This window comes from Manis javanica, chromosome X (genome assembly GCF_040802235.1).
Source record: "Manis javanica isolate MJ-LG chromosome X, MJ_LKY, whole genome shotgun sequence".
Lineage (NCBI taxonomy): Eukaryota > Metazoa > Chordata > Mammalia > Pholidota > Manidae > Manis > Manis javanica.
Window position 1 is genome coordinate 120,346,776 of NC_133174.1, and position 18,005 is coordinate 120,364,780.

General features: G+C 41.4%; 1 protein-coding gene and 1 long non-coding RNA gene across 2 annotated transcripts in view; one reads left to right on the forward strand and one right to left on the reverse strand.

Annotated features, from left to right (window-relative positions):
* LOC140847458 (uncharacterized) overlaps positions 1-17,602 on the reverse strand; it is a 91,313-nt gene extending 73,711 nt beyond the window's left edge. Inside the window, exons 1-2 of the long non-coding RNA XR_012127476.1 lie at positions 17,505-17,602; positions 7,095-7,254 (exon numbers count right to left, since the gene is read on the reverse strand). This is a non-coding gene — a long non-coding RNA (uncharacterized lncRNA). The remainder of the gene's footprint in view (positions 1-7,094; positions 7,255-17,504) is intronic.
* Positions 3,451-3,788, forward strand: LOC108397511 (large ribosomal subunit protein eL43-like). Its single transcript, XM_017660964.3, has one exon. The coding sequence runs from the start codon at positions 3,477-3,479 to the stop codon at positions 3,786-3,788; it is 312 nt and encodes a 103-aa protein (XP_017516453.3). The 5' UTR covers positions 3,451-3,476.
* Positions 17,603-18,005: the final 403 nt, after the last annotated feature.

Genomic DNA, 18,005 nt, shown 5'->3' on the forward strand with positions numbered 1-18,005 from the left:
CAAGAGGCCTACTACTAGCCCTGAGTTTGGTCTCGAGCTAACAGACAGATGGCTTCCTATTGCCTCTCAGATGGCTTTATATGTCATAAGCAGGTTGATTATTTCATTCTGCTAAGAATCTGTATGCTCTGATGGCAGTCCCCCAGAGAACATTCAGGACATGGATAGTTTCGAGCTGCCTCTTGCTGCTTTGTGTTACAGATCCTTACTTTTAAATCATAATTGGGACTCTCTCCGCCCAGGGTCCTGTTGTCTCTGGGCCCAGTCATAAGTCAGCAGGTGTCATCTAGGGTTTTGCTACAGAACTGGTCCTCAGAACCAGGAGATCCACTTTAGCAGATCGCCAAGGCTGCAGGGCAAAGCTGATGCTGTGAGCAAAAGGTATTAAGGTACATCTCTAATTGCCAAGGTGCTTGGCATCACCAGAAACAAACTGGTCCTATCTTCAAGAATCACTAAGCAGCTAGTTGGCAGTGGGACAGTTCAGTCCACACAGACACACTGGATATGCATTGCAAACCAAGTTTATTCACTTATTTATTCCTTCATTAATATAATGAATATTTATTGAGTATCTATTATTTGCCAGGCATTGCACTGACCCCTAGGGATACAGTAGTGAATGAGACAGACACAGTTTCTGACCTCACAGGATTTATTTTGTTTGAGCTAGGGGCAGTATACTGCAGAGGTTAAGGAATCTGCATCCAGACTGCCTACGGTGTAAATCCTGGCTCTTCTACCAACTAGCTTTGTGACCTTGGTAGATCCCCTCTCTGTGCACCTTGTTTTCCTCATCTGGAAAACTGTGATAAAACCAGTACCTAACTCACTGAGTTGGTAAGAGAATTACATGGGTTAATGCATGTTAAAAACCTAAGGTCTGTCTCATAGTGAGCACTACATAAGTATCAGATGTTCTTTGAACTATGTTCTCTAGTGTCTGTTGATCATCCTGGAAACAACAGTCTAAAATCCATAATTTATTGCTTCCAAGGTATAGAATGCCTTCTCTTAGCCCTCACAACAAGGACTCTCTCCTACTTCTGAGGTAAAAGGGCCAGTATGACTTTAAGACCTACTACCATTAAACTCCTAATGCAAATCTCTGCCATCCCTTGGCCTCAATTATCTCATCTGTAAATGAGAGCTTATAACTAGATGATCTGGTACTTGTGATTAAGAACACTGGGTTTGAATACTGGTTTTACCACTTACAAGCTCTATGATCTTGAGCAAGTTAGCCTTAAGAGCTTTTCTTTGTCTTGGTGTTCTGCAATTTTACCATGGATGTCTAGAAAGCAGATTTATTTTTATTCACCCCACCCACGATTCATGCCTCCTTAATCTGAGGACTTAACATCATTCATCAATTCTGGAAAAATCTCAATTACTATCTCTTTAAAAATTGCCTCTCCCCCATTCTCACTAGTCCTTCCTCTTGGAGCTCATTTTAGATATATGCTGTGCCTTTTAAATCTATCCTTCATATCTCTTAACTTCTTTTTAAAGTCCTCAAATAGTGGTTAAAACACAAGGCGAAACTATGAAAATGTATGCTCTCAGTAACTTGGATTTTAAAACCCTATCAATTAACCTAGTCAAAGAGAGAATTCAAACAACTAGTTTGGCTAATTTTTTTAACTTTACTAGTCATGTGAGTGAACTACTTTTAATACCGTAAAGATGGCCATAAAGAAAATGGACCCAGAAAGGATTCCAAAGTTATTCTCAGATCAAAAACTCACTCATTTTGAAATTGGGTACCAACAGAGGTGAGGCTTAGAACCTCACCCCGCCTGTTTTGAGAGAAATCTTCTGCATCCGTGGATGTTTTGTTGCCCTTGTCTAGCTTGGATTAATACTCAGTCTATTGGCACACACCTGATCATCTACATTTGCCCTCTTACCAGCACTGAATTATGTTTTCTACCTTTATCTTGCATCTACCTACCACTTCAGCATTTCATTTTTAAAAAAGGGAGAAATGTGGGATTCACATATAAATCAAGTAAAAAATCAAATGAATAATAAAATTTTTAAAAACTCACTCATTTTGGAAGAGGACATGAAAATTGTAATCTGAATGGAGATGCTTTCAACAATAATTACTTATCTCCCATGTTCTAAGTTAGAAAAAAATTGCTATGACATTTAAAAACAATCTTATGCTATTGTCACATAGTACAAAGGAAGAAGACCAAGATAGTATTTTCCCCATTAATTATTTGCTTCTAAAATGGAGAAAAAACTAAAAATATTTTACAGGTGTCAAATTTTAATACAAAGGACTTCCTTTAAAAAAGTATTACATAAATACAAAAAGTATTGCTTTCTTTCCTGTAACGTGCCTAGAACAGTACATGATTCTGAAGCTGTAAAAGAAAAAAAAAAGACACGTTCCCTGTCCTTACTGTAATTTGTAGTCTCATTGGAAAAACACAAGCTAACCACAGGAAGGAGGGAAGAACAGATGGAGAAAACTTCCATTTAGTATCTGCTTTGTGCTGGGCATGTTCGCATCTAATCCTCACCACAGTCTTACAAGATGTGGTGTTCATTCATTCATTCATTCATTCACTCATTTAAATGATGTAGCTACGCCCAAGGTCAAACCACCAGCAAAAGAACAAGTTCAGATTCAAATTTAGGTCGGATGCCAGAGCCATTATTCCCACTATTATCACACTGCCAAGTGATTCATTAAATCATACAGATTTAGTGAGGAGTACTGACAAGAGAGGCAGTGCAGCACATGGTTGAATTCATGGAATTGAGAGTTACACCAACCTGAGTTCAAATACCAGCTATGTGACTTTGGACGAGCTATTTAACCTTCCTGAGCCTCTTATCTGTAAGATAGATAGAGTAATAATACCTACCCATGGTGTTGTGATGTTCAAATGAAATAATGTACATAAAAGATTTCATGTAATACTTGCCACAGTAAACAATAAGGAGCAAGTATTATTAGTGCAACACTGATTTTTAAAATTAATTTTTTAAACCCCAAAGTAACTTTTCTGCTTCTGCATCTGAGGGAGGAGGCCCCTTTCATACCAGTAGGGATATATTCCCTTCCCTTCACACAGACTGGTCAGAAAGGAGAAGAAAAATACACTTCATAGCCACTGCCAGTCCTTTTATGCTGCTAAAGTAAGGGACTCTGGAAAAAAATGGATCACTACACATAAAAGATATTTTGGATATGCAAAGGGAAGCCCTGGGCAACAAGGGGTGGAAAGCCAAATTGTTCTTCCTTAACATGGCAATATAAAACTTCATCGACCCAAATCTTGAACTGATGTCTGTATAACGTAAATAAGAATTATGGGAGCTCAAAGAGGGCAGATAAGATGAGAGGTCATCTGTGACATGTCACTCCACTGATCACCAGGTTTCATTCAGCTCATTTGGCTGCATAAGGAGGAACCCCCTTCTTCTCCTCTCTTGGTTTGCACCTAGTTGGCGGCAACATGGCTGCACGTGCTAAGAAAGTCAGAATCGTCGGTAAATACAGAACCCACTATGATGCCTCCCTCAGGAAAATGGTGAAGAAAATTGAAATAAGCCAGCATGCCAAATACACTTGCCCCTTTTGCAGCAAAACCAAGATGCAGAGACAAGCTGTGGGGATCTGGCACTGCAGTTCCTACATGAACACAGTAGTTGGAGGTGCCTGGCCCTGTACCACCATTCCTGCTGCCCCAGTAAAGTCGCCCATCAGAAGGCTGAAGGAATTGAGAGACAAGCAGAGGTGCCACCATGTGAAGCATTATAGACAATAATAAATGGGTTAATTTATGTAACAAAAACAGAGAGAGACAGAGAAAAACCTCCTTCCTTCTTCATTGCTTCCTGGACCTTGCTTTCAAACATTCCCAGATAATGAAGGCTCATGTTTCCTTCTGTCGGGGCAGCAAGAAGCTGAACCTCCCTGCTGGAACCACAGAACAAGGTGTTGAAAAGGCACTAGAATAATCAGAGAGAATTGTCTAAAGGGTTTTGGTTGGACGTGACAGGGTCAATCAGATTCAATGCACAGTGGGAAATGGGAAAGAAAGATTCTAGGAAGAAAGATGGAACTAGAAATAATACCTCAATGAGCCCAGAAAAGAACTCTGCCTGGGAAAACAAAGGGCACTAACCTTTGCCTCTCCAATAAATTATCAATGTGGTCCTAGTCTTCTTATGACTTCTACACAGATGGAAAAGGCAGCTAATGTCCAAGCAGCTCTCCTGGGGTTGGGCAAGGAAAGTGAGGACAGGACTGGAATAAAAAGGGACACCTCTCTCCAAATGTAGGCCCTTCAAAGAGCTCTCATACCAGGTCACAAGCTGGACTCTAACAGTTATTTTAACCACTGCTTTCCCCTCAAGCCAACATTTGACTTTTACTGGGTGGCCTTACTGGGTTGCCATTGAGAGATAATCTTTCAACTGTAATAAGAGGGAAGTATCTCCTGTCATATTTACTGAATCTGTTATTGTTAAGTTTGGCTGCCTATAACAACAAAAAATAGTTAACAAAGTGTCTTAATGAAGACAGAAGCTTATTTCTCCCTATGAAGAGATGTCTGGAGACAGGCAGTCCAGGACTGTTGTGGCACCTTCACAGCCAACAGGGGCCCAGGCTCTTTCTTGCTGTTTCATCATCCTTAGCTTCTTGCCTCCTATTCTGAGACGGCTGTTCAAACTCCAAGTACATTTCAGCTATGATGAAGTAGGAAGGAGCAGAAGGGCTTGCCTCTTCCTCTAACAACACCCCTAGATATTTCACACAACACTTCCACTTGCATCTTGTTGGCCAAAATAACAATAAAAATAATAGCTAGTATTTCTAGAGTGTCTACTATGTGTGAGGCACTGTTCTAAAGGTTTTACAAATATAAACTCATTTATTCATCATAGAAACTCAATATAGTAGGTAATTATGATATCATTTTACAGATGCAGAAACTGAGGCACAGAGGGGTAAATTAAAGTTAGTCAGAGATTAAACAGATTTGAACCCTACATAGCCTGACTTCAGAATCTGTGTGCCCTAAACACAGTGCTACACTGCCAAAACAAGCTAGGCCTCTCCTAACTCCATGGAGGACTAGCAGTCTTCTTATGGATACCAATTACTTCAGTAAAATATTGAGGGTTTTTACTGGAGAAGAAAGGAGAAACTTAGAGAAAGCAATAGCCTCTGCCATACCTACATCAAAGATTCAAGATAGTGTCTCTAAAAGCTCTTTGAAATACAGTTAAAAGCAGTATACATATAATGCAGGTAGAGCAAGTTGCCCTGTCAATCCCCAGAGAGTATTATGGGAATTATGGGATGTTTTCTCTGAATCAGGCTAGGAAAACACTGACAAGCACCATTGTTTTGTCTCTCCAATATAAAAATGTGAAAGTGATACAGCAGTGTTTGGCAGGGATCCCTGGGAAAGTCCCCTTTAAAGAGAATGTAGGCACTTCCAAACAAAACTCATGTCATAATAAACTTTTTCATCACCAGACTGTTCCCTAGAGTAGTTAAAGCCTATAGGTCTCAGACATAAAGCTGATAAAACCTGACTGCATGAAAGCAGTTTGAATTCAGACACTGCATCAATACATAATACATATATATATATATATATATATATATATATATATATATATATATATATATATATATATATATATATATATTAAGGCATTTATTTTAAGGAATTGGCTGACATGACTATGGAGGCTGGCGAATCCAAAATTTATAGGGCAGGCCAGCAAGCTGGAAACTCAGACAGAATTTCTATATTATAGTCTTAAGGAAGGATTCCTTCCTCTCCAGGAAACCTTCATTTTTGCTCTTAAGGCTTTCAGCTGATTGGATGAGGCCCACCTACAGTATGAAGGGTAATATATTTTAGTTAAAGGCAACTGATTGTAGCTATTAATCACATCTACAAAATACCTCCACAGCAACATGTAGCCTGGTGTCTATCTGAACACGGCAGCCTAGCCAATGGACACATAAAATTTACAACCAAAGATACCAGTGCCACGTGTGAAATGGAAATGCCTAGTCAGCTTTCAACTGTTTTTGAGAAAGGACTAGTGAACTAATTTTGCATGGGGTGCCTAGCCCCTAAATTTCTGTGTAGCCCTATCCCTGAAACACCTGGTCAACCCCTGCATATGATCAGGCCTCCAGGCTGCTGCTGATGGGCTACTCCCAGGCCAAACCTATGTGGCTCTATAATGGTAGTTATGGGGAACATCAAGCAAGCAAAAGTTTCGTGGGGACCACGTTAGGCAGTAGGCCACACACCCAACCAGTATTATCACTGCTGAACCTGCTAGGATGTCCTGATAAGAAGGTCTTTCCACCTTATAGCAACAGAATGAAGATCCAACTCCTCCTCCTCTATCATACTGCCCTAAACCACGTCAGGAGTGGTGAGAAAACTTAACTTTTAATGCCCCTTTTTGCCTATGAGGCTTCCCACCCACCTTTTATCTCCACTAAGTCTCTTGAGGAACCAAAAATGGCCTTAGTGCGTCCTTAGATTTGTATCCATACTCTGTGAAACGGTGCCTATGTAAAGGTCTAGTCATCTGGAGAAAGTACGTGCTTTACTCTCTCCAGGCACTAGAAAATTAATCTTTCAGCTGGTTTGAAAATTTGCTTAGGAACATTTTCCTCTAAAGAAGACTTATCCCCAAGTCTGCTATGTTAAACACATAAAGGTAAAGCTTCTGTTATTTAAAACAGATGGTCCTCCCCTAGCCTCTCTTGGGTGCCTGTTTGTCCTACCTTAAGGGGCACCTGAAGGGGCTTCTCAAAACACAGTTTAAAGAGCATGATGGAATGGAAAGAGTTCTACATATCTAACCAGACAGATACACATACACATCAGGGAAGCAAGATTGTGTTGATGCAAAAGCATAACTAGAGATTGTAACTCCCAGCCCTTACATCTACCTCCTTGGGCAAGTAGTTAGCCTCTTTAGGCATCTAAAAATAGAATGATAATGCCTTCCTCAAATAAAAGTTGACAGGATTATGTGTAATAATAATGAATATTTTTAAAGTTCTACAACAGTTCAGTGTCACTTACTGTTAGGATGGTTTGGAAATCAAGGCCATTTCTGAGGGTAATGGGATATCCTTCAAGCTGGCCCCAAGGGCTAAGGAAGATTCGGTGTAAGCATCTGGGCTCATAAACCTTCTGAGAGGGGGAGCTTCCCAGGTCAGCCACTGCCTCCTGATTTGTTTGTCTGAAAAGAAACCACACTGAGCTCAATAAACCTGTCTGGGTTAGTTGACCCTCTGGCATATTTTGTTTCCATTTGAAGAAGCTGATCAACAGAAGGAGGTTAAGTAAGTTTAGGAAAAAAACAGATTACACAAATTTAAACAAATGACTTAATGGTAGAACTTATCAGAGCCTTAAAATGAATAATGAAACTCTAAAAGGGCTTTATAGTATGCAGCATTACAACCTTATTTAACAATGAGCATTTTTTAGTATTTTAGTTTTTGTTAGCAGAACCACTGTATCCTGTTATAACATTTTGTAGAATACCTTACATAATATAGTTTGGGGAATGATGCTTCAGAGATTCATAATACTGGGCTATTTTATTATTACCATTTATTAGAATGTCCTAGCATTTCTATCTACTGCTTATCCTTAATCCTGAAAGACTGTGGGAGATCCCCAGAATGCTTCAAGAGTACCATTAGAGAGCACCTTAAAGTGTTACCTCATTTTTCCCTAACTAAATTTAAAATGCCAGCTACAATTGTACTAGACTTGGAATTAAAGCTGGAATGTTTCAGTTAAAAAATGAACACACACACAGAAATTCAGGAATCAAGAAAGAATTTGAAAAGAGGCCTCTTGGCAAAAGGCGACTTCTGGAATAATAACTTTATGTTTCTCTTCAACAACAGTTCCTCAGCTTGGAGCGGTCCTCATTATGGGACTTTTCTGGAAATGATGCCTGTGTCTACACACGTCTTCTAGCTTTCTAAAGGATGCTTAAAGTCAGTCAAACAATCAGAGGTTTCCCCTGGCCTTTTAGGGGAGGTGCAGAACATTTTTTTCTTTTCAAATTCCTTTACACGTTAAACACAACCCTTGACATAGGTAATCTCACTTCCACCCAGCAAACCCCATCAGGGGGTGGTGACGCAGAGCCCTGAGAAAGCCACGTGTGCTGACACACTGACACTGGCAGCTCCCTGCAAGCAAATCCCAAACATTGCTCAGTCCATCAAATTTGTGTCAGGCTATTATTATCTTCCCAACAAGACCAGGATAGCTGTAACAAAAAGGTCTCTTATCTGACAACCCATCTCTTAATTTGGGAAAGGGCCATAATGATTGCCCCGTGGCAACTGCTTCACTCCTCCTAGTCCAGTAGTTCTCAAACCTGAGCCTGCATCAGAATCGCCTAAAGGACTTGCTGCACACAGACTGCTGGGCCGCATCCCCAGAGTCTCAGAGTCAGTGTCTACAGGGTGTTGGGATCAGTGTGCTAATAAGCTTCTCCCCACCCCTGACATAGCTAGTCTGGGGACAGCACTTCAATATATTGTCATTTCAGATGCATCATTTGACTGCCACAAAATAAAAACTGGTGCCTAGGCTAATGTAGACCCAATGCATAAGCTCTCTTCAGATGTGGAAATCTAACAAAAGAAGGGTTATAACACAATTTACCCACAGGCATATCACTTTCTAATAGTGATATAATTATCTTATTAGGAAAATGTATTATTAATTTATTAATTTATCAAGAAAATATAAATATTTTGTTTAACCCTTGCTTTTAATTATAAGCTATTACTTAGTGAAAACAAAAACTAAAAGAATTAGAAGCTCATAAGTACAAAGCAAGTACCTTTGCTTTTATTGAAATGCTATAATTAGTTCCATTTACCTAACCACTTTCTTCTTTTCCTTTCTTCCTTTTATTTATTTCAGAAAAGACAACTGAAGAAAGGCCATACTCTTTCTTAGTAGCTTCTGGACTGTCCTGGGATCTTTTTGGGGCACTTGAGCCTAGAAACTCTCATTCATTCATTATTTTGTTCAGCACATATTCATTAAGCATCAACATGTCTGACACATTGCTAGGCATTAGAGATAGAGTAGTGATTAAAGACACGGAGCTTGCATTTAAGTGGGAGAGATACACAAGTACCAAAGCAATAATTACAAATTTAGGAAGTAGTGCAGGGTGCAATAAGATCACATGAAAGGAGCACCTGACCCACATTTGAAGGTTAGGGTAGATAGTCAAGTTTTCCCAAAGAAAGCGTTTCCCAAAACGAAACCTGAAAGTTGAAGTAGAGCTGAAGGAACAGCAGCAAGAACACAGTGCTTTAAATGAGTTGAAGTAATTTCAGCACAACTGGAGCATAGCACATGGAGGGAAGGGGTAGAGCAGACAATGGGGTAGGGGAAGCAAGTGACAATCCTGAAAAGGCGTACATTCTGCTTCTGTGTGAGCCTTCTGACCTTAGCGTTTTATTCCATCACATCAAGTTACTAAACTACAATGGAAAAACACAAATTAGGTGACAAACTGGTTCACAAAGATACCCCACTGGACCTATCTGCGTTGCCTCTCCCCTCCCTTCTTTTGGTGAACCACTTCTCCCCTCCAGCTCTAGGGAGGTGGCCCAAATTGTTTACATGATTCAGTATCCCCAGCCATAGGAATGGGCTGAGAAGTGAACACTTGCTCCAAAACTGGCCACTGATAGGGCCCCATATTCCTGGCCATGAAGATTAGTTGGTGCAAATCAATTGGAGCTTTTCCCCAGGTTTCCTAGACTCCAGCTAGCAAGGAAGGACCCCTGCCTCTCTGGTCAAAGAGATGTGAGTACATGAGCTCAGAGCTAGCAGCAGCCAAAGCTACCACCATATGGAGAATCCTGTCTTCAGTACAGGAGAATGAAGCCAACACAGAGAGGAAAGCAGAGATAAGCCAAGAGAGCATCCTGACAGCTTTTGAGCCTCTAGCTTTGGTCCCTAAGCCCAACACAGAATGTCCTAGTTCCTGTCCTTCCCCAGGCCTGGTTGTTCAGCGTTTTCTCCAAGCCTGTTAACTACCAGGTATCCTTCTTATAAAGTCTCTCTGATCTAAAGATAGTTCTACTTGGGTCTCCACCAAATGCTTGTGTGCTCTCTACTTGGCATGTTCCTCTGAACTGCTTTTCTCAAAATGGGTATGGACTAGCTGGGAATATTTAGCTTATTTCTAACTTGCTCAAGGCTGTTTCTCCATTTCTTCACCTTATTTCTTTATGTCCTTACTCATTTTCTTTCTTCTGAAGAGTTAGAAACCAGCAACCAAAACAGAATCAGGTTTCATACAGGACTGAGCAGGTCTCCTCACATCTGCCTTCCTTATTGCCCTCCTGGCAGAAATCATTGCTCCATGGGGCCAATTAGCTATTTGAGGGTGAAGGAGAAAAAGAGTAACCTAGACCTTTTCAAAGCAGCTCTCTACACACTTTCTAGCCCCCAGCTTAAATCACCAGAGCCCCTCAGTGCTCTGCTCTAACTGGGTGTCCCAGTTATGAAAGAAAGGAGGTCACCAAACAAAGGACGCAATGAAGATGTCCGGTAGAGGCCACTGTTGACTCATACTCCACATGGCAAAAATGGAAGTCACTGTCTCCCCCCCTAAACTAACTCCTTGTCCCACCTCTCTTATTCCTTACCTTATTATTGTACTCCCCCAGATCTGAAATTGTGGGATTTATCATTAATTTCCCTCTCTTTCCCAGACCCTGGAGCCAGCAAGATACTGATTTCCACCAACTTTTTCTTTGAAATGTCAGTTATATTCACTTTTTGTTCTCCAATTTCCCTGGCAGAACCCACATCCAGGATCCGTCACTCCCTCCATGGCCAATCTCTTATATGGGTTTTCTGACTTGTCACCTCCTCTCCCCCAGCCCCAGCTGAAAGAACCAAGGATAGGCCCCTGGCCCAAGGGCTGCCAATATTTACTCTGGCCAGTGACTTGAAACAGAGCCTGGTATAAAAATATGAACTAGGGCAATCAAATTCTCTCTCAGGAATTTTACCTAAAAATACTAGAGGTAGAGGGGAAGGGGGAAGGGAGGGAAAGAGATAGAGAGGCAAGAGCTGAAGTCAAAAGGATGCCTAGAGTGAAGTCATGAGGAAGAGTCAGAACTGTAAGGAAAAAGTAGAAAAGTGGAGCCTTGATGGGCCATATAAACCAAAATTATAAGGAAGCTGAAATGATGAGTAAAACAGAAACTGGGAACTATAGGAAAGATAACCTGAGCCAAGGGGGAAATTCAGGCAGTAGTGAGGAGGAATAGACCCGAGCCCGGTTAATGGTAGAACACTGGAGTGAGAAGTCTCAGAGTCTTGCTGCTGAACCCTGCAGCTGCCATGCGTCTAGGTCCAGTTCCTGTGACTCCCACTGCACTCTGCTTCCTGAACTTTGAGTTGCCTAAAATCTCTTTCTCCTTATAGTTCTTTTACCATATCCTTTACCCCTTAAGATAACTGAAGAGTCTCTATCCCTTGCAAACAAGGAACATAAAGAAAACAGTTCAAATCAAATCTTTCCTGGCCTCTGAGATGCTCATTGGCTGGCCCCACATGCCCATCCAGCCCTACAGTCCCATAACTCCTCAACAAGAACACACCACTTCAGAAAGAGCAGTCTTGCAGGACCATCACTGACTGCCCCCCATACCTATGTACACCGCAGTACATCATGTACTGCGTGTATCTCCTGTCTCCATACCTTTGCTGGCCCTTCTGCCTCAAATGCACTTAACTTCTCTTCTCCCAACCAACTCATGCTTTAAACCCTGCATCCTCCAGGAAGACTCTCTTAGCCTTGCCAGCCCACATTACTTCTCCCTCCTCTTACCTGTGAAGCCCTAGACTCTGAATCACACAATCTAGCACCCCATTTTATGCTGACCTGTATTTTTCTCTACTTATTCCATGTTTTTAAGTCTCCCCAACTGGCTCTTGAACCCATGAGAAGCAGGAATATATTTCATATTGTTTTCAAGTAGTCCACTCTGTTTCATGAACACAGTAGATATTAATGAGTATGTGTTGTTCAAATAGTATCTACATGAACACTAAAGTCCAAGAGGCATGTCACAGAACCTCATTGCCACAGAACAATCACTAATGAGAAGACTGCACTTGGGGTCTATGCTGAAGTGTTCAAGTTGAGACAACATGCCAAGAGAAGGGGCTCAGCTCAAGGTGAGGCTGTCCTCAGACCCACAGGCCTACTGAGAGAATTACACTTATTTCCTCTAGCAGGGAAGAAAGACAGCAAAGGCATGCGCCCTGGAGATGTTCCCTAAGTGCCTGGTATTAGCAGTGATCTCTCAGTCTACTCTAGGAAAAGCACACAACCCTGACCCTGTCCTCCTTTGGGAACGAGCACCTCAAGGCACAGGCCAGGGAAATGCCAATCTTTCTCTCCTTTCATCCTGGGAGCTTAGGTCCTGGGCTTGCCATACCCTGGAGAAATGCTCTGGTCCCCTCCTCTGAGGACAGCTGCCTTGTCAGGCTAAACCCTAGTCACCTTTGAAAAAGGCCACCATTCAATGTGGGACTTTTAAGTTTCAAGAGATGCGGAACGGCCTTGTTAGAACTTTCCCTCAACCTCAGCATTTCAATATAGGAGGAAAGAATTGCTTTATCCAGTGTCATTTCTAGAATTGATAAGAGACCCACACATCAGCAGTGGCTATTTTGACATTCAATTATGAGTCATAAAATCTCTATTCAACACCCACTCCCTGAGCCCAGGGTATTATTTATTCCAAGGGTTTGATAAGAGGTCTCAACTAAATGCAGCATAATCTGCTTCTGAAAACCATAGTTAAGAAAAGGGCAAGTTTCTTGTCATCCTCAGAAACTGATATGCAAAAAATAAATCTGACTAAGAACATGTGGGTGGGAAGGTACATGGGAAAGAGGATTTAAGAAAAACTTCTCCCATGTTACTCACTCAGAAGCTATTACTGAGCTGTGCCTTTATTTCTTGGTTTCCTGTTTTTGCTTACAGCAGATAAAAACTTGATGGCAATGATCTTAATATTCTCTGTCAGCCTTCCAAGCTCATGGAGGGTGAGGGGCTGGGGCAGAAATTGTTCCTGTCTTTAGGCAGAAAACCAAGATTCAAGAAAATGGGTTCCATCAGCAGATGGAAAATGTGGATGGACCCCAGAGGCTGTTGTGCACACATCTAGAACCACCTCCAGATCTGGGACAGGCACGGCATGTTAGCAAGGAGTCTAGACAGAAGTGCAGACATGTGACATCATGAATCTAGAAAATGTAGATGAGAGATGTTAATAGACTTAAAAGGGATTTCTCCTTTATCTAGCTACAGCTAGCCCAGGGTTTGAAATTCCAACATCAGAGGCTCAATCATTTCATTTATTCATTCCTGTATTTGTTACTTTCCACCCCCACCCCCAAGTCTTTTTTTAAAAAGGCAAATACTCTTGAGAGGGATTACATACAGCCATGGACATTTTAGTGTGAATTAATCTGTCAAATTCTTTTACTAAGTGTGTATAGAGAAAAGAGAAGGAGACAGAGAAAGAGAGATGGAGGGAGGGGAACAAAGTCATGTTTTCCTGTCTCCTAAAAACAAATTCATAATCATTCACAATCATCATGACAACTCCGGAACATCACAATGGGTGTCAGCGATGGAAAGCCTCACTTTCAGTTTCCTCTGTATCTGGTCAAGGGGCCTGCCAATTGTCTGAGTCCTTATGTTTGGAGGGATGTTGATGAAAGGAAGTCCAGTTAAGAAGTCCTCACAGTGCCACCTCCTCCCACTTCAAAACCCAACATCACAGCCTTTCATGAAGACTGTCTGAGCTACCATGGCTTTATTCATATTTGCTCCTCTTAGAGTGCTGAGTCCCAGCCCACTGCCTCAGTACTAGCCATTCCTTCTGCCTAGAATGCCATTCCTCCTGAGATTTACGTAAATCACATGCCGCCTTCTCAGGCAGGCCCTTCTTATCTAGCATATGTCTACTCTAGCACATCATCAACTTATTTTTCGCTATAACACTTGTTAGTATCTGATTTCATCTGATTATTTTTATTTACTTGTTCAATGTTTTCTCCCCTCCCTACCACCAATCAGAATTTCATGAGAATTTCAAGAATAGTTTTGTTCTCATATGGGCCTAGAATGGTGCCTGGTCCATAAGAAACACTCAGTAAATACATGCTGAATAAACGAATTAATGGATAGATGAAGGAATGAGTCCCTATTCTTAGCTTCAACATAATTGGATGCCCCCATGAGTTCATTAAGCAGATACTGCTCAGCATATGAAAAGATGCTCCACATCATGTCATCAGAGAAATGCAAATTAAACCTACAATGAGATAAAACTACACACCTATTAGAATGGTCAAAATCCAGAACACTGACAACACAAAATGCTGGTGAGGATGTGGAGCAGCAGAAACTCCCACTCATTGCTGGTGGGAATGCAATATAGTTCAGCCGCTCTGGAAGACAGGCAGTTTCTTATAAAACAAAGCATACTCTTACCATACAACTCAGCAATTGTGCTCCTTGGTATTTGCCCAAAGGAGTTGAAAACCTCTCCACATAAAAACCTGCACACAGAAGGCTATAGCAGCTTTATTCATAATCTCCAAAACTTGGAAGTAGCCACGATGTCCTTCAGTAGGTGAATGGTTAAATAAACTGTGGTAATCCAAACTGTCTTAACTCTGAAAATGGCTCATTATGTCCTTATAGCTGCATCAGTTAGGCCTTGTCCTTGCATTGTGTTGTCAGTATGAGATTGACGGGCCTGAGGCAGAAAAAAAAGTAATTTGTACTGTGATGTTTGTTGTGAAGGATTTCCCACTGGGCAGTTTGGGTTAAAACATTCACATATGTGTTAATCCCCTCTCAAGAAACCTTGATGCAGTACAAACCTGCCACTGAGACCTTATGCAGTCAGGCCGCTGCTGACACACACATAGTTTGAAGCCATTGGCCATTTGCTACAGGGGGACAGGGCACCCCAGCAATGCAGTCTCACAGGACATATAGCCATTGTCCTTACAGAACCACAACCATTCATTCTGACCATGCTCTCACCTCAGGTCAGTCTCTACTTCACTCATCTCAGTCCCAGCAGGACCCAGCCACTTGCAAAGATTTCTAGAAAACATCTACCACTTCCTCCATCAACTACTGCAATCCCTGATCTAACAGGACATTCTTAACTTAACTCTTACCTGATTCTCACACTGCTGTGGTGCCCAGCAAAATCACCATGTCCCCCTATAGGCAGGGGGCCCAGTACTAAACATCCACAGGGAGGTAAGCATGTATATAGCACAGTCCTTGACACCCGGGAATTTATACTCCAAGTAGAGAGTAAAACTGAGTCACAGAAAAAAGTAGTCAGCTATACAAATATGGTACTATATAATAAAATGGTGCCAACCAAGGATTATAGAAGGAGAAAAGGATGATTCGCTTCCAATTTGGGGGATTACAGATGACATTATAGAGGGTGTGGTATTTGAACAGGGCCTAGAAAAAAAACCACATGAAATTTCAGTCATCAGAGAAGGAAAAATAATTGAGCAAACAGGAATGAACAAACAGGAAAAATAAAAAGACCTTGAAATACAGATAATTCTGGGAACAAAAAAGAATTTTTAAAAATTCTAATTATTTTCTTCAGAGTGATGTGAGATGACCTTTGCATCTATTAAATATGGACAGGATACTACAAACAATGAACAGGGAACAAGACAAAGCTTCAAAATTTAAAATATAATTGCCAAAACAAGAGGGCTGGATAGTGAGTGTCCAAGAGTAAATGTCAGGATAACCCAACCATTAGAAATATTGAACTGAAGGGAGGGGACAGAAAGGAAAGCAGGCAGACAATTAGTAGAACAGTCATGATAATAAAATAAACAACAGAAGCTATGGATTATCTAACTCCTAAAAGTGATACTTGCTTTACATATATTATCTCATTTAATCCTCACAAAACATGGCAAAGGTAGGTACTATTAACAAGAAACTGAGGTTCAAAGAAATACGGGAACTTCCTCATGTTAGGTAGCAAGTGGCTGAGGTATATCTGACTCCAAGACTATTGCCCTTAACCCTCTCATTCTAGAAAGGCAGAGGGGAAGCAGCAGGAGAAACAGATTGGTGATGCCAGACTGGAGGCTGCTGTGTATGGGAACAAAGTCCTTCAGGAGTTGGGAAGGGGTAAGGTTTCAGGAACAAGTTGGGGAATGGGAAAGTGATGGAAAATTAGCCTGCAGAAGGATGAGGGGCCTTTCTTCCTCCAACACTCTGAACATTGCTGATGAGCCCCAGGGAAGCTGAGGCACAGTGCAGCGGGAACAGACAGGCATCAAATCCAGCAGAACCTTGAAACCAACACCAAGCCTGCTTCCAAGAGCAAGCTGCTTATGTCTGATGACTCATTCCCCAGGACAAGGCCAGCTCCTAGCCAGCGGCCACTAAGGATGCTGCGGCAGGGCACTGCTCCACATTGCTAGGTGCCGTCACATCCAGACACCCTCCGCTGGTCTCCGGGAAGTGCAGCCAAAGTTTAAAGCCACTTTTGACTTTGTGTTACTAAACCATTTTATTCCTTTTGGCCAAATGCAGGACAAAAAGGATAAGAGCAAACCAAGGAGGGAATGTTGCAATTTCAAATTACTCCACAAAATGTTTTCTAGATGCTTCTGAGCTGGCTACCTATAAAGGGGAGGAGGGGCACAAAAAAATTGACTACCCCACTGTTGAGAATTGTTCAAGAGTAGAAGCCTGCAAGTCTGAATTCCAAAATCCCAAAGCAGGTGGCCTTTTCAAAGAGCTAAGTTGATCTTATCACTAGCTTTAGTCTGAATTTGCTGCACATTTCCTCCCTAATCCAGGATGTGATAAGAAACCAACATAACAGGAATTCATCTTCCCCCAAGGAAAGGTGAGCATCTCTGAGTTCAACAGAAACAACTGGAACCTAATTACATCGCCTCTTTTCAAGCCTTCCAGTGAAAGTGTAAAAAGAAAGAGGACTGAAAGGCTGTTTATCACAGCTACAAAGTGACCACATTTTCTTTTTTAAAATGACACATCAAGTAGCTGCCATTTTTAGAAAATGAGCTGAAATCAGAGCAAGTGTCACTCTGTAACAAAAAATAAAGACCTTTTTTGGGAGCTTTGGAACCTGGACCCCGAAAAGCAGTATTTCCCGGCCCCAAAGAGCAGTATTTCTTTGTTATATTTGATTAATATTACACACAGGGTAGGCTAGGAAGGCTGGTCTGGAGAAAGAAAAGCACCTTTGTGAAGAAAAACAAGTCTGTGGCCTACACGGAGCTAAGCACACGTTTAATTTTGTCTTTTAAACTTCTCAGCAGACTGCAGATCTATAAAGGGAATCACTGAAAGTGAAGATAACGTTGACTTACCCAGAGCATGGGGCTGTTTTCCGCAAGATGGGGCGAGAAGTGAGAAAGCAAATTCTTTGCTTCAGTTACACAAACTCCCTCTCCTTTGCAGAGAAACTTGAAAGCTGAAACAGAGCCAGACGCTACTGCGGGAGCCTCCACGAATAGCTCTGTGCTGGTCAAATACTGACATCTACTGGTCAGTTCTGAAATGTGTTTTTATTTCTGAAAGTGATCCGTTTGCAACAGAATAAATTCCCCTGTGCTTTTTATTGTGGAGAATTTTCCTTCTTTTGCCCTTTGGAAACGATTGAACTACAATTCAGTTAATATTTCTATAAAATATGCAGTTATTTAATTTATATTTTTGGTTTTAAGAAAACAACAAGGATTGTTAGTCTCATTAACTGTGGTTTGGCAGCTGTGAGAAAAAAATGCACAGGATCTCTAACCTGAACTTGTTGGGCATAATAATTATCTCTTCTACCCATAAAGCACTAATCAGTTCCCAAAGCATGGCCA